This window comes from Puma concolor, chromosome B1 (assembly GCF_028749965.1).
Source record: "Puma concolor isolate L17-30 chromosome B1, mPumCon1.1.hap2, whole genome shotgun sequence".
Taxonomy (NCBI): domain Eukaryota; kingdom Metazoa; phylum Chordata; class Mammalia; order Carnivora; family Felidae; genus Puma; species Puma concolor.
In genome coordinates, this window is record NC_141670.1 from 197,992,736 (window position 1) to 198,010,503 (window position 17,768).

General features: G+C 56.8%; 1 protein-coding gene across 1 annotated transcript; it reads left to right on the top strand.

The window, feature by feature from the left end:
* The first annotated feature begins 5,358 nt into the window (after nt 1–5,358).
* On the top strand, nt 5,359–8,636 carry NKX3-2 (NK3 homeobox 2). The gene is made up of 2 exons (XM_086705430.1): nt 5,359–6,427; nt 7,962–8,636. Exons 1-2 carry the CDS (start codon nt 5,962–5,964, stop codon nt 8,495–8,497), a joined length of 1,002 nt encoding a protein of 333 aa, XP_086561556.1. The 5' UTR covers nt 5,359–5,961; the 3' UTR covers nt 8,498–8,636.
* The last annotated feature ends 9,132 nt before the right edge of the window (nt 8,637–17,768 follow it).

Below are 17,768 nucleotides of genomic sequence, written 5' to 3' on the forward strand. Positions count from 1 at the left end.
ATGACTGAGCTGAAGTCGGATGCCCAACCAACTGAGCCACCCAGGCGGCCCCGAAGATTTTGTATTTTTTAATTTTTTAAACATTTATTTATTTTTTGAGAGACACAGATAGAGCATGAGCGGGAAGGGGCAGAGAGAGAGGGAGACACAGAATCTGAAGCAGGATCCAGGCTCCAGCTGTCAGCACAGAACAAGACGCGGGGCTCGAACCCACAAAGAGGTTCGTGAGATCGTGACCTGAGCCGAAGTTGGATGCTTAACAGACTGAGCCACCCCGGCGCCCCCAGAAGACTTTGTATTTTACAAGCATCTCAGACTCGACCAAGCAGCAGCACATAACATCTTCCTCTTTATCTACTCAAACCTGCTCCTGTGACTTAACCTCCCCACTCCTCAGATTATCACCATCATCATCCACCGCCCAACCGACAACCCAAATGAGAAAATAACAACCTGAGGGACAAGATGGGTTCGTTTTAATGCCTGAACTTTCCGATGTTTAGGGCGATATATCCCCAATTAGTGTCCTGAAGAAGTTTCCGAAGAAACAGAAAAACCTTCCTACCGCACCATTTAAACACACTGAGAGCGTGTGCTCTATATGACCATCCATCAGGAGCCTGGAGCCAGCACTCTGGAGAGGCAGCCTGCGGAGCCAGCACAGAGGATGGAGGGGCTGTTAGGCCAGGAGGTGTCTGGACTCTCCCCACTGCAACCACTTCGATTCTGAAACTGGCCCGTGTACGTCCCTCCAGACTCCAATCTTCCCCTGGCCTGGAGTGGGAAAGTCTCCAGTGGGGGGTCCCGAACGCGTCTGTGTGAGTTTTTTTTTTTTTTCCAACGTTTATTTATTTATTTTTGGGACAGAGAGAGACAGAGCATGAACGGGGGAGGGGCAGAGAGAGAGGGAGACACAGAATCGGAAACAGGCTCCAGGCTCCGAGCCATCAGCCCAGAGCCCGACGCGGGGCTCGAACTCACGGACCGTGAGATCTTGACCTGGCTGAAGTCGGACGCTTAACCGACTGCGCCACCCAGGCGCCCCTGCGTGAGTTTTTAAAATGGAACACCCCCGCTGCTACATCACGGACAACGTGAGGCTCTGGAAACAGAAAACTAGGAGCAAAGACATCCCGTTTTGTGAAGCCAACATTTTCTTCCTGCCTAAGCTGCTTATCCCGGCCCGTCTCTACACGGGTACGCCACACATCCCTCAGGGGCGCCCGCTAGGTGGCGCCCGTCCTCCACTGTACCCGGGCGGGTTCGGGAGTCGGCCCAGGGCTTTTTCAACCAGGAGAGGTGATCTCCAGTCCTGACTTTTTACAGGTAGGAAAACGAAGTTCCAAAGCGTCTTTCGTGAGGTCGTATCACTGCATCCCAGAGCCGCGAGCAAACACAGGTCCCCTATTTCTGAACCCAACCAACTTCCATCACCTGGCTGTCTCCCTCTACGCACGGTTTAGTTTGTTGATTATAATGATAATGCTGTGTTTCTTTGTTTGTATACAACAAGGTTTAGGTTCAGATGTGCAGGCCTTAGCGTCCTTTATTTCCAAATGCCCGGGACAGAAAAAAATCGTTAGGCTTGCCTGCCTGGATTCTTTCTGTGATTTCCTTGAGTTCTGAGCTCCTTTTCTGATGAATGAGTAGAACAGAAATGCGTAGGGAAGGCCACGGAAAACGTTTAATGAGAATAAATGTGGAGGTTTGAGAAGACAACGGTTAGGGTAGAAAACCCAACCAGACTGGCTTTTGACAAAGTCAGAACTGAATCCTGATTTCGCCGCTTTTAAACCCCGCCTCAGTTTACTAACCTATAAAATGGGGATAACAATGTTTTCTACTAACCACGCGCCCAGGCTTGTGTAGGTTAAATAACACAATAGGCCATGACTGCTGGTCCACGTTGGTAAACAACACCTGTTTAAATGTAAAACTCCCTTGGTCCGCAGTAAAGCTGCTGTCTTCAGACTGATACACCCGGACCACATTTGTGAAAAGCCCTGACACGGGAGGCCAGGAGCTGAGGTCTGCTGCCAGGAAAGCGGCACGGAGCTTGGGGCTTGGGGTGCTGCGGGTGCTTCAAGTGCCCTCAGAAGCCTGGGGGAGGTGGAGGTGGACAAGTGCGGGTGGAGACAGGCGGTCAGTCCCCGGCGCAGCCTCTACCTAGACCTGGCTCCGCGGGCCTGCGCGCTTCCCCCCTCCCGCCTGCTCGCCAGTTCGCGCCGTTCCGCAGCGGCCTCGTAGGGCACCAGATACAAGCCCTCGTTTTAAAGGATTGGAAACCTTGGCCTAGAGAAAGCAGGTGACTTCAGTCAAGGTCATCGGCGTCTGAGGGCCGAGTCCCGCGTGGCCTCCCACTCCCTCGGGCCACTCCGGGCACAGAAGGCGGTCTCTTCCCCCGGAAACCGAGGCCGGCCAAGGGCGCAGGTGGAGGGCGGCAGGGGCGCGCCCCCGGTGGCCCCGCGGGAAAATGCCGGCGGACTCAGGTCCGGGGGAGCGCCGGGACGTGCGCGTCAGCTTTCGGTGCGCGCGGGAGAGCCGGGTCCCCCCTCCCCGGCCCCCACGTCTCCCGCACCCCCCTCCCACCCTGCGCCCGCGGCCCGCGCAGGCTTCGCCGCCCAGCAGCGCTGCGGAGCAGTGCAGTGCCCGGGGCGGGAGGGCGCAGCTGGGCAGGGGGCGCGCAAGAACCGAACTGCGGAGGAGGGAGCGGAGAGCGGGGTGGGAGGGGGGGGAAGAAGGAGGGGAGGACTAGGAGAGAGCCGGGCGAGGGGCCGGGGAGGAAGGCTCGGGCGCGGAGCTCCCCGGCCGCCTCCTCGAAGGCTGGCCGGCTGCCGGGGCTCCCGGCTCCGCCGATCCGCGGGGCCGGCCCAGGCCAGAGCGCGGCGCCGACGGAAGGTCAGGCGCGGTCAGGCAGCCGCGGGGTTCCAGGAGCTCGCGGCCGCGCCCGGGGCCCACCGCCCTCCGAGCTCCGGAAGCGGGGCCCTGCGCCCGCGCGGACGCGCCCCTTCCCCGCCGACCCGCGGCCCTTACGCGCGCTGACCTGCGGAGCCTTGGCCACACGCCCCCACTCACCGGCCTGGACTCTGCACGTATCCCGGGCAACCTCTGCCTACTACTACGTCTGCTCACCGTCCCCCAAAACCTTTTCACCCGCCTGCCAACGCCTTACCAGGAGCAGCTTCTAGTTGTAGCTCGACACCGGTGTACTTTTACCCACCTCCCGGCCCAGCCTGCAGCCACTCACCAGACCTACAGGTCCTCAGCCGCCGCAGTTGCCCGGAGATGACACGAGTCTCTGTCGCTTTCGCCTGCTGAAGTCTCGGAATGCGGCCACTTTCCTGCGCTCCGGGCACGCACGAAAAACGGACAACTCAAAATCACCGAACTGCCTCTTTAACGCCTTGTCAGCCTCTGCCGTAGACTGGCAAAGGGCAGATCCTGCTCTGATTTGGGTTTCTTAAAAAAAAAAATAAATAAATAAATACGTGTGAGGGGCAAGGAAATAGTAGTTACTATTTTCAAGTGAGTCTTGGTGCAGCCCCCAAACTTACCCTGATACTAGGTCATTCGACCTCCAAAACATCCCGGTTGCCTGTGGGTGCGGAACTCTATTGTTTGTCCACGCCAAGTCCTGACCCCACAAACGCATAGCTGTTCTGGGAGCACAGTTCACACCTGTCCATCTCTCACCTTCTGGGCGACCTGTGTCAATCTCCTCCTGGATGCGCTCCCCAGAGAATAACAGGACGGTGGGGGAGGGAGGTCATTTACAGAGTAAATAAAGGTCAGCGGGAGGGAGGAAAGGACACGCTTTCTTTTGAAACCTCACGAGCATTCTGTTCTGTTCCCCTCCCGGCCTGAAGAGCGTCCGTTCCTTACACTGGCCAGATGCTAACACCAAATTCAAGCACCTTTCCCTTAAAAGTGATGTAATCCTAAAGAGCTGTAAAGGGCAATGATCTCTTCAAGTGCGAGTTTTTCACCCAAGTACACTAACGGATCTGCACCGCCGTGTGTGGGATGCAACAAAGCATCATGTAGCTAAAGTGCTGGAAAAATGTAGACACGGCAAAGCCCTCCCAAACGTACACCCTGAGCCCGAAAATTATGAATAGTGCATGTATTTCACACTGCCGTGCACAACAAGAAACAGCAAAAACAGGGGGAAATGTTATTTATTTTAGTGACACCAACAACACCAATCCCAGCATTTACTAAACCAAAATCACGGTTCTTTAAACATACTCAGTGGTTCAAATTGTGTCTCTGGCGTTGTTACACCTTCGGTAAAATTATGGAAGACAGTAACATGTCACTTGAGCAAATTTTTTTATTTAAAAATAAATAACGTAAATAAGTAACAAATGTTTTCATGCCACAACATTTGTGTTTCTTAGCTTGGTTCCTTCTGTTATGTAAAACAGTCCAGGACTTACTTTTTTAAGAGAATTTCATGTCGTCAAGTGAAGATCATTGCCACAGTAATATCTATACAGTCCTCTAAGCAAACACATATCTTTTCTAATCTCATTCAACTCACAAGTAAAAGAATATGTAAAGAACAAATGGAAAGATTTTTTTTTCTCCTCCATCCTGGTGCAAAGTGTAACAAGCTCCAATTAGGTTCAGTATTAACCGTCCAGGGAAATGACCGCGCGATTTCCAGACACTCTCCCAAAGATGCCTTCTCATTTCTCGCCTGACTTTAGTCCTCTAACTGAACCACCTTTTTTTTTTTTTTTTGATTGCTCTACAGTAATCGAATCAAATAAAGTAAGGTGAAGAAGGAAAAACAATATTTCTAATGATTTTAATTAACTGATAATTTCAGCGGAAAGAATTAGCAATGAGGAAGCCACGAAAATGTAACATAGAGGTTTTAAAAAAAAGCAGCAGCATTCTGTTCTTCTCTTTGGACCTTCCTAGAGAACGGAAAACTGCGCGCGCGATTTACCGAACTGCGTTATTTTGGATTTCCCCCCTCCCCACACTCCCACCGCCAGATCTCGACTATTAAATATCGTGTTCCATAAGAGCGCTGGAATAGGCGGATCCTTCCGCAGCGGTAAGACACGTGGTTTCTCGGACAGAGTGTGTGGGTGGGTGAGCCTCCCAGTCGCCGGAGGATGCTTCGAGGACCGGGGCTTGGGAGGAAAGGGGTTAAGTCAGACCCTGACTTTCTCGGCGCAACGTGCCCAGTTTTGTCTGTTAAAGTCAACGTCGCCCAGCTGGAGCCAGCCAATAGGCGGCCGGGAGGGCCCGGGACGGCCCAGTGAAGGGGCGTGGCGCGAGGCTGTCACTCAGCGGTGAGGAATGACACCCGGGCGGGAGGGGGGGGATACGGTGGAACGCCGGGGAAGGAAAGAGAGAAGAAACAGATAAAACCAGAGCAGGGGGTAAAAAGGTGCCCCGCGCCTCTCGGAATCCAGAGGCCGCCGTCGTCGCCGCCGCCGCTGGGGGTGGGCTCCGGAAGAGCCCGACCAACGGGGAGGGAAAGGACGGGCCAGGAGCGAAATCCTGCAGCCCGGGAAGAGACCGAGGCGCAAAGAAAAAAGTGACTCGGGCCGTGCGCCCCGGAGGCGCCCAGAAGGGGACTGCGGCCGCTGCGGGGGCCCCGCCGATCCGCCCTCCGCATCCTCGGAGGGGGCAGACCCCGGCCCGCCCCTAAGGGCGCGAGGCGATGAGATAATCCAGCTGAGCTGCGAAAGGAGAGCGTCTGGCGCTGGATTGGGGGGGAGGGGGGTCTCCGCGCGGGGTGGGCCTCGGAAGTGGGGGTGAGGGTCGGCGCTGATCCCGGGCCAGAGGGGGGCGGGGGCTGCTGGGCCGCGCAGGAGTGGGCTGCAGGGGCCTCGCGCGCCCGGCTCACTCGCGCTGCGGCGGCCCGCGCGCTCCGTCCAGCTCGGAGCTGCCCCGCGCCCCAGCCGCCCGGCCGGCCGGCCGCTCCGGCCCGCGGCGCAGATGGCTGTGCGCGGCGCCAACACCTTGACGCCCTTCTCCATCCAGGCAATCCTCAACAAGAAAGAGGAGCGCGGCGGGCTGCCCGCGCCAGAGGGGCGCCCGGTGCCCGGGGGCACCGCGGTGCCAGTGGCTGAGGCTCCCGCTGTCTGCTGCTGGCGACTCTTCGGGGAGACAGACGCGGGCGCTCTGGGGGGCGCGGAGGACTCTCTGCTGGCGTCGCCGGCGGGGACCAGAACGGCTGCAGGGCGGACCGCGGAGAGCCTGGTTGCTTGGGACTCGGACTCGGCGCTGAGCGAGGAGAACGAGGGCGGGCGGCGCTGTGCGGACGCGCCGGGGGCCAGCGCGGCCAGCCGCGCAGGGGGGACGCTGGGCCTCGGCCAGCCGGTCTGCGAGCTGCCCGCCGCCAAGGACCTGGAGGAGGAAGCCGCAGGCCGGAGCGACAGCGAGATGTCGGCCAGCGTCTCAGGTCTGCCTGGGCTTCGCGGGGAAGGGGGCCGGGCCGGGCGGAGTGGGGGGGGGGGGGGGTGTCGGGCGAGGAGGGCAAACACACCGAGTGGGGTGGGCCTGCTGTGTGCACCCTGCGCTCTGGGGCCCCGTGGCTGGTCGGGGACCGAAGCTATTGGCGCTGGCGCGGACTGCTCTGATCCTCCGGGAACTGAGCCCGAGAGAGAACCGAGAAACTCCGCAGGGCTCTGCGTCCTGCGGTGAGGCCTGAGAGGTCCAGGGACAAATGTGCCCTAGCCTGGGCTAGGAAAAAAACGCCGCGCCCTGGCTTTAAGTGCGTCGCCAGTGCTTCGGCCGTGTCTGGGTCCAGATCCCCCGAATCAGCGGCAGGGAAGAGCCGGGGCCCAGAGACCTCGGGTAGCCAGTGCCCTGGCCCCTGGCCCATAAAGCAGAAACGCCCAGGGCCCGGCCCTCAGCTCAAGGATAGGTGGTGAGGGCGACCCCTAAGTGGTACCGAGGTCGTCCATCCGCCCAGCCTGGGCTTTGGGGGGTGGGGGTGGGGGGGGCTTATTTAACTCTCCCAGACCCCAGGGTCAGGAGAGCCGGGAAGGGCGGAGGAGCGAAGACCTTGGCCACAAACCCTGCAGCTAGCTGAAGACAGAAGGGCTTGGTGTGGGTCACCCCAAAGGTAGCAGGGAGAGGGACAGCCTCAGCTAGGGCTGGCAGGTCATTTGGTCGGAAAGACCCCTGTTCCTATGCCTGGCGGCCGGATCCCGCTGTAGGCCTCGCGCTGGCTCCAAGTAAATAGTGTTTGCCAGAGGCCGGAGCTCTGGACCTCTCTGTTAGGGGACTGTGTGGAGATCCAGGAGGAAGCTGAGGAGCTGGCGTCGGATTGGGGTTCAGGGACTCCAAGCGGGGGCACCTCCCTCTCTTCACCCTCGGTCCCTAGCCCTCCCCTCATTTGCTTGCAATAAGAGAGAGAGAGAGAGAAGCCCACCAAGGCTTTGGAGCAGCCTGTTGCCACGGCCGCCGCAGAATTCCGGGTGCTTGGGGGTAGGTGGGTGGGTGGGTTAGGTCCCGAATACTTCTGTCCCGGGGATTCGGGCCCCCACCATCCCCTTGTGTGCAGTGGACGCCTGTGTGCTGCGACTGTGTGTGTAAGCGTGAGTGCGGGGAGGCCGGGGAACCCAGGGAGGGGAGTAGTCTAGAACCCTAGGGCTCAGCGCCGAGAACGGAGGAGGTGCTCAGGCCCCAGTGCCCCACGACCCCGAGGGGAGCCTGGGGCCCAGAGAAGGCAGGGAGCTGGATGTTGGCCACGCAGCGTGGATGAGGCGGCTGAGTGCGTTTCCCTCGCAGGACAGGCCTAAATGCGAGAAACTATGGGGCAGGGTTCCGAGACTGATTGCCGGGGACCCGCGGCTTACACACCCTCCCCAAGCGTTCTTCGGGGATCAAAGTGTACTTCCGTACCCCACCCCACCCCCACGGTCGAGGCCCGACCTCGCTTCTCTGCGGCGCTGACGGTCTGTTGTTTCTGTTCCCCCTGGGATCCGCAGGCGACCGCAGCCCGAGGGCCGAGGACGACGCTGTGGGCCCCGGAAGCGCACGCGTCCCGGCGCTGTGCGGCAGAGGCGGCGGCGGCGGTGGCGGCGGACCGGCGGGCGGCGCGGAGGAGGAGGAGGAGCCCGCGGCGCCCAAGCCGCGCAAGAAACGCTCGCGGGCCGCCTTCTCCCACGCGCAGGTCTTCGAGCTGGAGCGCCGCTTCAACCACCAGCGCTACCTGTCCGGGCCGGAGCGCGCCGACCTGGCCGCGTCGCTGAAGCTCACCGAGACGCAAGTGAAGATCTGGTTCCAGAACCGTCGCTACAAGACCAAGCGCCGGCAGATGGCCGCCGACCTGCTGGCGTCAGCGCCCGCCGCCAAGAAGGTGGCGGTGAAAGTGCTCGTACGCGACGACCAGAGACAGTACTTGCCCGGCGAGGTGCTGCGGCCACCCTCGCTGCTGCCGCTGCAGCCCTCCTACTATTACCCTTACTACTGCCTCCCCGGCTGGGCACTCTCCACATGTGCAGCCGCCGCGGGCACCCAGTGAGCCGGCCTGGGGCGAGGCAGCAAATGATCCCTGCGCCCCAGTTCCGGACGGCCGCGGACGGCTGTGCAGGTTGTGCTCTGCACAAGGGCGCCCCGCGGAGGGGGCAAGTGGAGGATGAAATCCAGCCTGGGCTCAGACTTCCAGGAGTGCGCCCTGGCAGCGGGACTGAGTCTGTCCAGAGAGGGCGCCTTTTTCTAATTCGAACAGAGGCACCCTATGGCCTAGGGGCCTTGCTCCCCTGTCGCCCGCCTGGAAGCTCTGGGACATTATTTATTATCACAACAAAGTTGGATGTGGATTGTACCTGCCAGGAGACCACGTTTCCCTGGAGCGGAAAGAACTCCTGGAGATCACTTAGCCTGAATCCCCAGAATTTCAGGCTAGCCGGGAGCCTCGTGCGCTAGGCCACAATAGTTCATGGTATCCATGCTACCAATCTATGTGTATCTACATATCTATTTTTTTTGGAAATTGCATTTGTATCAAAGAGGTGCGGAACCCTGGCAGCCCCAAGGAGCCCCAAGCCATGGGGTTGATTTGAACCGTGAAAGGTTTGGTTTTCCTGCCCTCTGCCCCACCCCTCCCCATGTCACAGCTCGGGTGGGGATGCCCTATTGGGTGCTGAATGTAAAGACGGGAGCCTCTGAGCACAGGGCAGGGCATAGACCCCCCCGGAATCTTTCCCCTGCGAGGTCCAGGGCCGCCACCAACTGGGGAGCTTCCTGGGAACCCCAAACCAGGAGACAGCAAACCCAGCAGCCCTTCACAGAAACTTTCCTGTATTTCTTTTTATTTTTTTAAAGGAGGTTAAAACTTGTAGCACTTTTCAGTTGTTTGTATTCAAATAACGGTTATTTTTGTATTCAATGTGAATATCCCTGACCAGCCTTTCCATGGCATCCCTCGCTGTTCAGCCACCCGGCCCTCTGTCCCTACCCACCATCCTCCGAGATTCTTGCGTTCTGACCCAGGATTCTGTCATCCCTGTCCCTGCCCCGAAGACAGATGATCCTGTCAGCCTCGTCGCTTTTTGCCTCCTTAAGGGCACTGTGCACTCATCTAGAATATTAACTTTAAAAAGATTTGTGAAGTTTGGAAGCTCTATTCGCTTTATCTTTTTTTTCCTTTAATTTATAAACTTTTAGTTTAACATGCCCTCTTGGACGCCGTGTTTTCTCTGAGCCTCTCTCTGTCTGGCTTTGGGGAATCCAGTACCATGAAAATGTGTGGGGCTCATTTTCCCAACCACTTTTCGGTCCTGGACCAAGGATGCCTCGCCCCTCGAGGAAGCGGCCGTGTTTCCAGCCCCTCAGAAAGTGCTTAAACCCATGTAGTTCAGGGAATGGCGATTTAGGAGATTTTGCAGAAGTCACAGATGAATCCCACTAAATCGGGAGCAAATGCCTAGGATTCCCTTTTATTATTTTTTTTTTTCTGTGGGACTGGTTTCTGAGTCTGGAAATCGTTCAAAACTGAACCTGCACCCAGCTTCAATCCCCTCCTAACCTGCTGACTTCTGCACCTGCCCATGTCCTCTCTGCTTTCGACTTTCCGAGCGTTTCTGTAAGTGACCCTGTCTTCATTTCGTTTGGAGAATAGGCTAGCAAGAAGCTGAAATTCTAAAGCGACTAGGGGCAAACAAGGCTATAATGAGGGGACCCCCTGGGAGGGTCAACTGACCCAGGCAGGGAGCAAATGGCGCTCTACCTTGTTCCAGAGCGATTCCACTCTCTCTGTGACACGTTGTCATCTGACCCACACAGAAGCCTGAGGCGGAAGCAGAGAATGAGTGGGGAGAGGGTTATTTATTATTTACCTTTTACAGATGAACACAACCCTCCCCCCGCCTCCCCCAGGCCCCGTTCAGACTCCCCAGGCTATCAAGGACTGGCCAGAGCAAAATGCTCACCGCTGCACTCCCCTCCCGCTGGGTCCGCGTCGAGCAAGGAAGAGTTAATGCCACATTGGAGGCTCTGAGGCCTTGGGGCCGGCGGCCGGCCGCCGGAGCGGGGAAAAGCCAAACCCAGGCCCTAGCTACTTTCAATTTTACCCGGCGCGGAAAGGCCGATCCGCCCTCCTCCCAGGCCGTGACCTTTTCCAGCCTCAAGACCCCTAGGCCTTTGTAGCCCAAAGTCCTTGGCCAGGGGTCTGCAGGCCGCTCGGCCCAGCAGGCAGCGGGGTGGACAGTCGCGACTTGGGCTTTACCCAACCGATTCCTGTTTGTGGACACAGCAAAGCGCAAAGGGAAAGGCACAGGCCCTCGGGATATGCACACCCTTGTCCCCGAGTCCAACTACCTTCTAAGTGGTTCCTGCAATCATTTTGTTCCTTTTTGGCATGTTTAAAAATTCCATTTTAACCTCATAATTAATCACGAATGCATTTTCCTTGTAGAAAGAACATTTCCGATAATGCCAGAGTCTCTGCCCTTCCTCTCCGCAGAGATCGCCACAACGAGAGGTTTCCCCGGCGGGGGTGGGGTGGGTGGAGAGGGTCGATTACTTCCCTCTGGGAAAATGTCAGATACTTGTGACTTGGGCCCAGGGCGGGTAGGTTTGTCTTCCACCCCTGCAGCTCTGGAGTTGACAGGACTGGGGATTTTCTTTCGAGTAGGCCCGGCGGCGCCTGCTCCCTTCGCGTCGCCTCTCCGCTCCCCGCCAGGGCCAGCGCTGCCGGGCTGGCTCCAGACGCCTGGGGAAAATGACTCAAACGAATTCAGTTTGCCCCGGGTTGTGGCAGTTTCCCTCTGACCTCCCCCGCGGCTGGCCCTGCCACCAGCGCCTTGTGATCTGATTCGTGGAGTCGGAGTCCGCCTGCGGGTCCAGCCGGGCTTGGGGAGGTTTCCCAACGCACTTGGGAGACCCAAGACCGGCACCTTTACCTGGGCCCCTGGCCGCGGACGCGGGACCTGTTGGAAACAGGCGGTACTACTTTCTCAGTTTCCTTTTCCTTCTCCACTCCCACCCCCGCCTTAAAAAAAAAAAAAAAAAAAAAAAAAAAAGGGAGAAACAGTCAGTCCTGCTCCCTGTCCACCTTGACGGAGGGGACCTTAGTCCACTCACTCTCTGCGCCCCTGGCGTGCCCTGTTCTCTGTCGGTTTCCTTGGGGCCTGATTTCCCAGCGGAGCTGCAGCTGAGCCCAATGTTGGGGGGGGGGTACCTTTTCGTCTTTCTCAATCCTTTGGGGCCCGTAGTGAATCTCAGCGCTGGCCTTCGGTACAGTTGGGGACGACGTGCACACTTACAGGGGTAAACTATAGCGGGAGGAATGGCTGGGAAGGGGGGCGAACAGCTGTACCTGCACTGAAATCGGCCCCAAGGATTCAGGCTCAGCCCACGATGATTCTTGGGCTCTGCGCAGTAAATTTGGGATGACAGGCTGCCAAATGTCTCGTGTGTGTGTGTGTGTGTGTGTGTGTGTGTGTGTGTGTGTGTGTGTTTAACTCCAACCCCTGGCCTGTTGGCCTTGGCTCTCCCAACCTTCCTCTAATTCCAAGCAACTAGGTTTGAGGGGCTCACTGACGCGAAGGCGTATCTCGGTAGAGCTGGGCCAAACCGGGGAGTTTAGGAATGAGTTCCATTTCAGAAAATAAGTGGCTTCCGGGCCGCAGAGAATCCGCGCCCACTCGCCAGTCCTCCGCGCTAGGAAAGGGACAGGTTGACTTCGTTCGAGAAGGTCTGAGAAAGGCTCCCACAAGATCTCCCTTTTCCTCTGAGAGCCCAGTCTGGATCCCCGGACCCCGAGGGGCTGCGCCCCTAGAGGGGCGGCGTCTGAGGGCAGCCCGGAGTGGGGAGCTTTTGCTGACCCAGAAAGTGGCAAGCGTGGGAGCGCCGCACCGAGCATCGCACAGAGGCCAGACCTCCTCCGAGGCCTGCAGAGGTCCCACCGCGCGGGGATCCTGCGACTCTGCGGCCGCCGGAGCTCCATCCTGGCCAGGCCGACCCTCCACTCACGTTTCGTCGGTGTTTGCCAGGAAAGGTAGTCTCCGGCCTCTGCCTCCGGGGAAGCTGCCGCCGGCCGAGCCTGAGCAGCGGAGAAAATTAGACATCTCCCCTCAACCCGAACACTGGCGGAGGAGCTCCTGGTCCGCAAAGCACGAGGAGGGATCGAGGCGGACTTTGCGAGGCGCAAGGGGGAAGGGGGGTGGGAGGCGCCCTGCCCAGGCGCTGCAGGGCTCCAGTCTTGCGGGCCACCAACCTCACCGTGCTAGCAATCTTAATTGGGAATCACACCGAGCTGCGTGAGGACCGCGGGACACAGCAAATGCTTGAAAGCGCTTCGTAAATTGAAAAGCGCTGCGGGCGGGTAGCGGCTGGGAGTTACGCACGCTAGCTGCGCGTGGCTACTGCACAAGCCCTGGCTGAGAGTGAAGGCCGCGCGCAGACCCGCCAAGGAAGCGGGAGCTGAGCGCTCCATAATCCGAGGGAGGCCCGGGCGAGCAGCCAAACAATACATAATAACAACAACCCCAAACATCGATAACTACGGTCTGTTGTCAGGGACCTTACACCTGAAAAAGTGCTTCCGTACCCTGCTGCGCAGCGTTTTCCTGTGGCCGCCTTAGCTGCGTGGGCTTGGTCTCCATTTTACAGACGGGGAAATTGAGGCTCAAAGAGGCAATGTGACTTGACCGAAGTTAGAGGCCATAAAGAGGCCTTTCGGAGTCATTCAAAGCTCAGAAGCATATTTTAGTATTTGAGGCTGGCAGTGTGGATAGATGGTCCTTTAGAGCAAGCATCTCCCAGGTTTGGCTTTGGGTGACTGGATGCGTGTGCTTTGAAAACCATTAAGCACAGTACAACCAGTGTGGACTCGCTACTACTGTGGCCATTATTATTATTATTATTATGAACTTCTGGGCAATGCTCGTAGGCAGATCTGAAACAGTCTCCCTGAACTCCTGCACCCTTCAGGGTTTTCCAAGTGACCTGGATGTGCTCAGCGATGGGTCCCTTAGAGGTGTAGAGACTCTGGGGCTTGGCCAGTTTTCAAGTCTCCTGATCAATATGTTGTTGTTGTTGTTGTTGTTGTTTTTAATGAAGAAATGCCAAAGCAGGCAGCAAAAAAAAAAAAAAAAAAAAAAAAAAGTTATACTGTAAATGGTTACATCATGTAATAAATTATTTTTTTTCTGTAGTTACACATAGAAATTATTCAACATAAATTTGGTTGCCCAAATCATTAAAACGTTTATAAAAGAAGATTGATTCCCAAGGCCCCTCAAGCTGGGGTGGTCCGGTATGGAGTCCAGGTTAAGTTGAACGATGAACTTCTTTCCAACCTGTTGGGTGTATAGGAGGCTGTGGGGGGAACGTCAAACGTCCACATTTGGGGCAGTTTGCGGATGTGAGAAATGAGCAGACGGCCCCACCGCCCCGCTCCCCGCCGGGAACGCTGCTGTTACGGTTACTTTTTGCCTCGGAGCGGGAGGGTGCGGATAGGGGGGATGGGGGGCAGACGCCCTCCTTCTGGCGGATCCGGAGCCGACCCAGAATCGGCAGAACTAGCAAATGAAAGTTCCTGTTGGAATGTCAAGTTCAAAGGGAAGACGCAGTAGCTGCGGGAGCCAGGGCAACACCTTCCCCGGAGTGTCTGGCTACGTGCACTCGATCTTGGGCTCAAAGCTTTCCTCCTTGCCCGCGGAAGAGTGCGTGTCCGGCTGTCTCCTCCCCCACCCCGGCCTCCACGCCCGGAGCCCGCGCACTCCAAACCCTCCCTCCCAGAAACACCCGCATTTTCTCCAGGGGTGCCCCGCCCACAGGCCCCGGTGGAGCCCCCGGACCCCAGCTGTTAGTGCGCCCAGGAGTTCAGAGCGCGTGATCTGGGCCTAGGCCTCCGTGCCTACATCACTCCTTACTGTTTCTGCAACAGCAACTAGAGTTCCAGGCATAAGGGGGGCTTCTGATGGCTTCTCGGTGAGTCCTTCCACTCCTCGGCCTGGCCCACTTTCTGTCGCCACACTCAGGCACCCCGACTGAGCTCCCCTCCTAAGACTTGGGGGTGCGCCCTATCCTTTTAGGGGAGTGCGGCCCTGGACACCTGAGATGTCCAGGTGAGAGCTTCTCTCTCCAGCCTGCACAAATCGGACGCCATGGCCCCATAGATCCTAGAGTGATTCTGCCTCGGGCCTGAGTCAGCTCTGCCACTGACTTGATGAATTGGAGGCAATTACCTTCTCTTCTCCGCATCTATATTTAAAAAAAGAAAAAAGGTTGTGACATGAGCTTTGAATCTGGGTAATGTTTGGAGTCCACACTCACCTCTGGCTTGGAGCGGAGGTAAAAGGCAAAGCCTTTCTGCTTTAAATAATGAGCCGCGCCCTTCCTGAGCAGTCTTTTGGAGGGAGAGTTGTTTTGTGTTATTTTTTTAAAAGGAGCTAGGTCCCCCAAGTTGCTGCACCGTGGGTCTCCCCAAGGCCGTTATCTCTGGGCCTCCTCTGTCCACTTCCCAAGCCTGGGTGGTCAGCCGGGTTGGAAAGTCCAGCTTTTCCTCGGCTTGGACTTCTCCCCACCCACCGCGCTCTGGAGTGGGGGAGACCTGAGGCTTGTTCCGCCTCTGTGGCCGCACTGAGCCTTGGAGAGTCCCCTGTCCTTGGACGGAAAATACGTTAAAAAAAAAAAATTAATGCCACTAGTGCCTTCTCTCCCATGGTCCACCAGAAAGCAAGGGTGGGCAGCAGGCTGTAAAACGAGCCAGTAAAGCCGATTATTTTAATAAGCTTATTAACATTTTTGAATGGCTCCCCTTGTGCGCGCCAAGGCCTCCCTTGGCGGTGTGGCCCAGCAATGCAGGGGCGTTTTTACGCAAAGACAAGCTCGCTGCCTCTGCCTCTCGGTGCTGCTGCCCTGGGCGCAGGGGGGCCTGGCTGGCCTGGGGCTGCGGGGGGGGGGGGGGGTTGTGGGAGTGTCCACAGTGTTCTCTCAGGGACCTCGGTGTCCCCCTCTGGTCCATGCCTTGCTGCGCACAGCCCAGCCCGACAGACTGCGTCCATTGAAGGATGCGGGACTGCTAGGTTAGAGGTCGCCAAGGAGCTGGAGTCACCTAATGTGGCCCCAAAGCGTGCCCACGGCTTCGATGAACCCGCAGGTCTGGCCTTTTGTTCCCGCTCTGCTACATTTTTGCTTGTGTTTTTGCAACGATCGATTGTCAATGAAAGTAGCACCTCTCCCTGAAGATCGAAAAACTAAATTGTAAAATCTCGCTCGTGTGCAGGTGTGAGGGTGGGCCGACAGGGGCTTGGTCCGCCCCCGCAAGCGAGACCCGGAGCTGGAGTGTCACTAGGCTGACTGACTTCTGGGAATCCCTCCCTCTAGGGGAAGCTGAACAACTGGTCCTCCTTCCCCCCACCCCCACCCCGCCTTCACCAACTGCGTTGGAAAGGAAAGAGTAGACAGACCTCCAAGGACACAGAGCAGGTGAAAGAAAAAGTCAACTAAAGGGAAGACCTAGCCTGACCAAGTTCATGGTGGCCCTTCAGGTCTCAACATACAGGTCTCAGGCCTTCCCTGAGTCAACCCTCCCGGCAGGTTTCAATTAAACGTCCCCCCTGAGGCTGTCCCACTGTCCTGTTCCTTATCACTTGCTGCAGTGATAAGTAATATTGGGTTCAGTGTCGTGCTCTGGCATCATCTGACCTGGCCTTCCAACATCCGGGAAGACAGGGTCCCAGAGTCCGGAGGGCTTGCCCCTGAAGTGGCCCTAAGCGCCTCGCACGGAGTCTGTTGCTCTTTGACGTGCTGTTCATACTTGAAGGACTCTTGAATGACGATCAGGATCCTTAAAGCTTTGTCCCTGTCTGTCCCCACTCCATCCTTCCCTTCGGCTCGAGTGCGTATCCACAGGCCGGCTGCACTTTCCCCAACCTCACCAAAGTCTTGTTCTCCTAGCTGGGCTCAGGAAGGAGCCTCGAGGGTCTCAGGGTCTCAGGGTCAGGCTTCCAGGCCTGGGGCTCAAATTCTTCCTGGCGCTCTGGCAGCCACCTTAGCTGTGAGCAAACTGGATAAAGCCTCTCACCATCTCATACTTCACCATATTAAAATGTACACAGTAGGGGCACCTGGGTGGCTCAGTCAGTTAAGTGTCCAATTTCGGCTCAGGTCACAATCTCACGGTCTGTGAGTTCAAGCCCTGCATCAGGCTCTGTACTGACAGCTCAGAGCCTGGAGTCTGCTTCAGATTCTGTCTCTCTCTCTCTCTCTCTCTCTCTCTCTGACCGTCTCCCACTCATGCTTTGTCTCTGTCCCTGTCTCTCAAAAATAAATAAACATTACAAACATTTTTAAAAAATGTACACAGTACCTGACCAACTAAGGACTGAAAAAACCATGGTCCTGAATAATATTGTGCTTCCGGTTTTTATGGGAGGGGGACTTGGGGTGGGGTGGGACACTGGTTTCAATTTCAAAATTGGACAGGGGCTATGGTGGAGAGTGTCAGCTGGCCCACTGAGTGCAGAGCCGGGCCAATGGATGGGGACACCCTGGGAGATATTTTGGTGGATCCGGTGGGGGGGCCTAAGCTGGGGGGGGGGGGCCTCATTGGCCTTGGGCACGACGGCTTCATCTAGAGGCCTTGAGATGAACTTGGTCTCCCGCCCCGGGGAGCAGACTTGTGATCACCACCTAAAGGATGTGCTGTTAGTTGGGACAACTGCTTTTGAGCAACTCTCTGGATTGTCAACTCAGGGCCTGGCACTCACATGTTTTTAGATGAAAGATTCCTACTGTCCAGCAGCTTGTGTTTCATGAACAGATTCTCCCGGCCCATTTCTGTTCAATGTCGGCGGCAAGCAGTTTTGGTTCCATGAGTAGCCTCAAAGAGGGAGAAGCTTGTGCCTGCAGAAAGTTCACAGACAGAAATGCTGAACCCAGGCATCCAAGTACATCTTTTTGATTCTCCAGGAGGGAAGGCGTTAAGAACTTCCTCCTGAAAAACCCCATGGGAACAGAGACTTGGAACTAGACGGTTGATGAAGACCCACATGGAGTTGCTCTGCTGAAAATAGAGATAATTACCCCCCCAACCTCCGCAAAGATGGGGTAGTCTAAGAACGGAATGCTTCCTGAACAATAGGCACCATGAAATGCTCACAGCCTAACTGATAATATTTTTTGCCCAGTTAAATAAAGACATTTACCAGTTAAAGAAACATATCTACGGAGATGGGTAGGGGTGGACAAGAGATGTTGAGTGATTGTAAAAGCAAGCAAAACGGTGAGAACAGTCAACCCGCACTGCAAACCCTATATGCAACAGGTCCTGTGTATTTCTG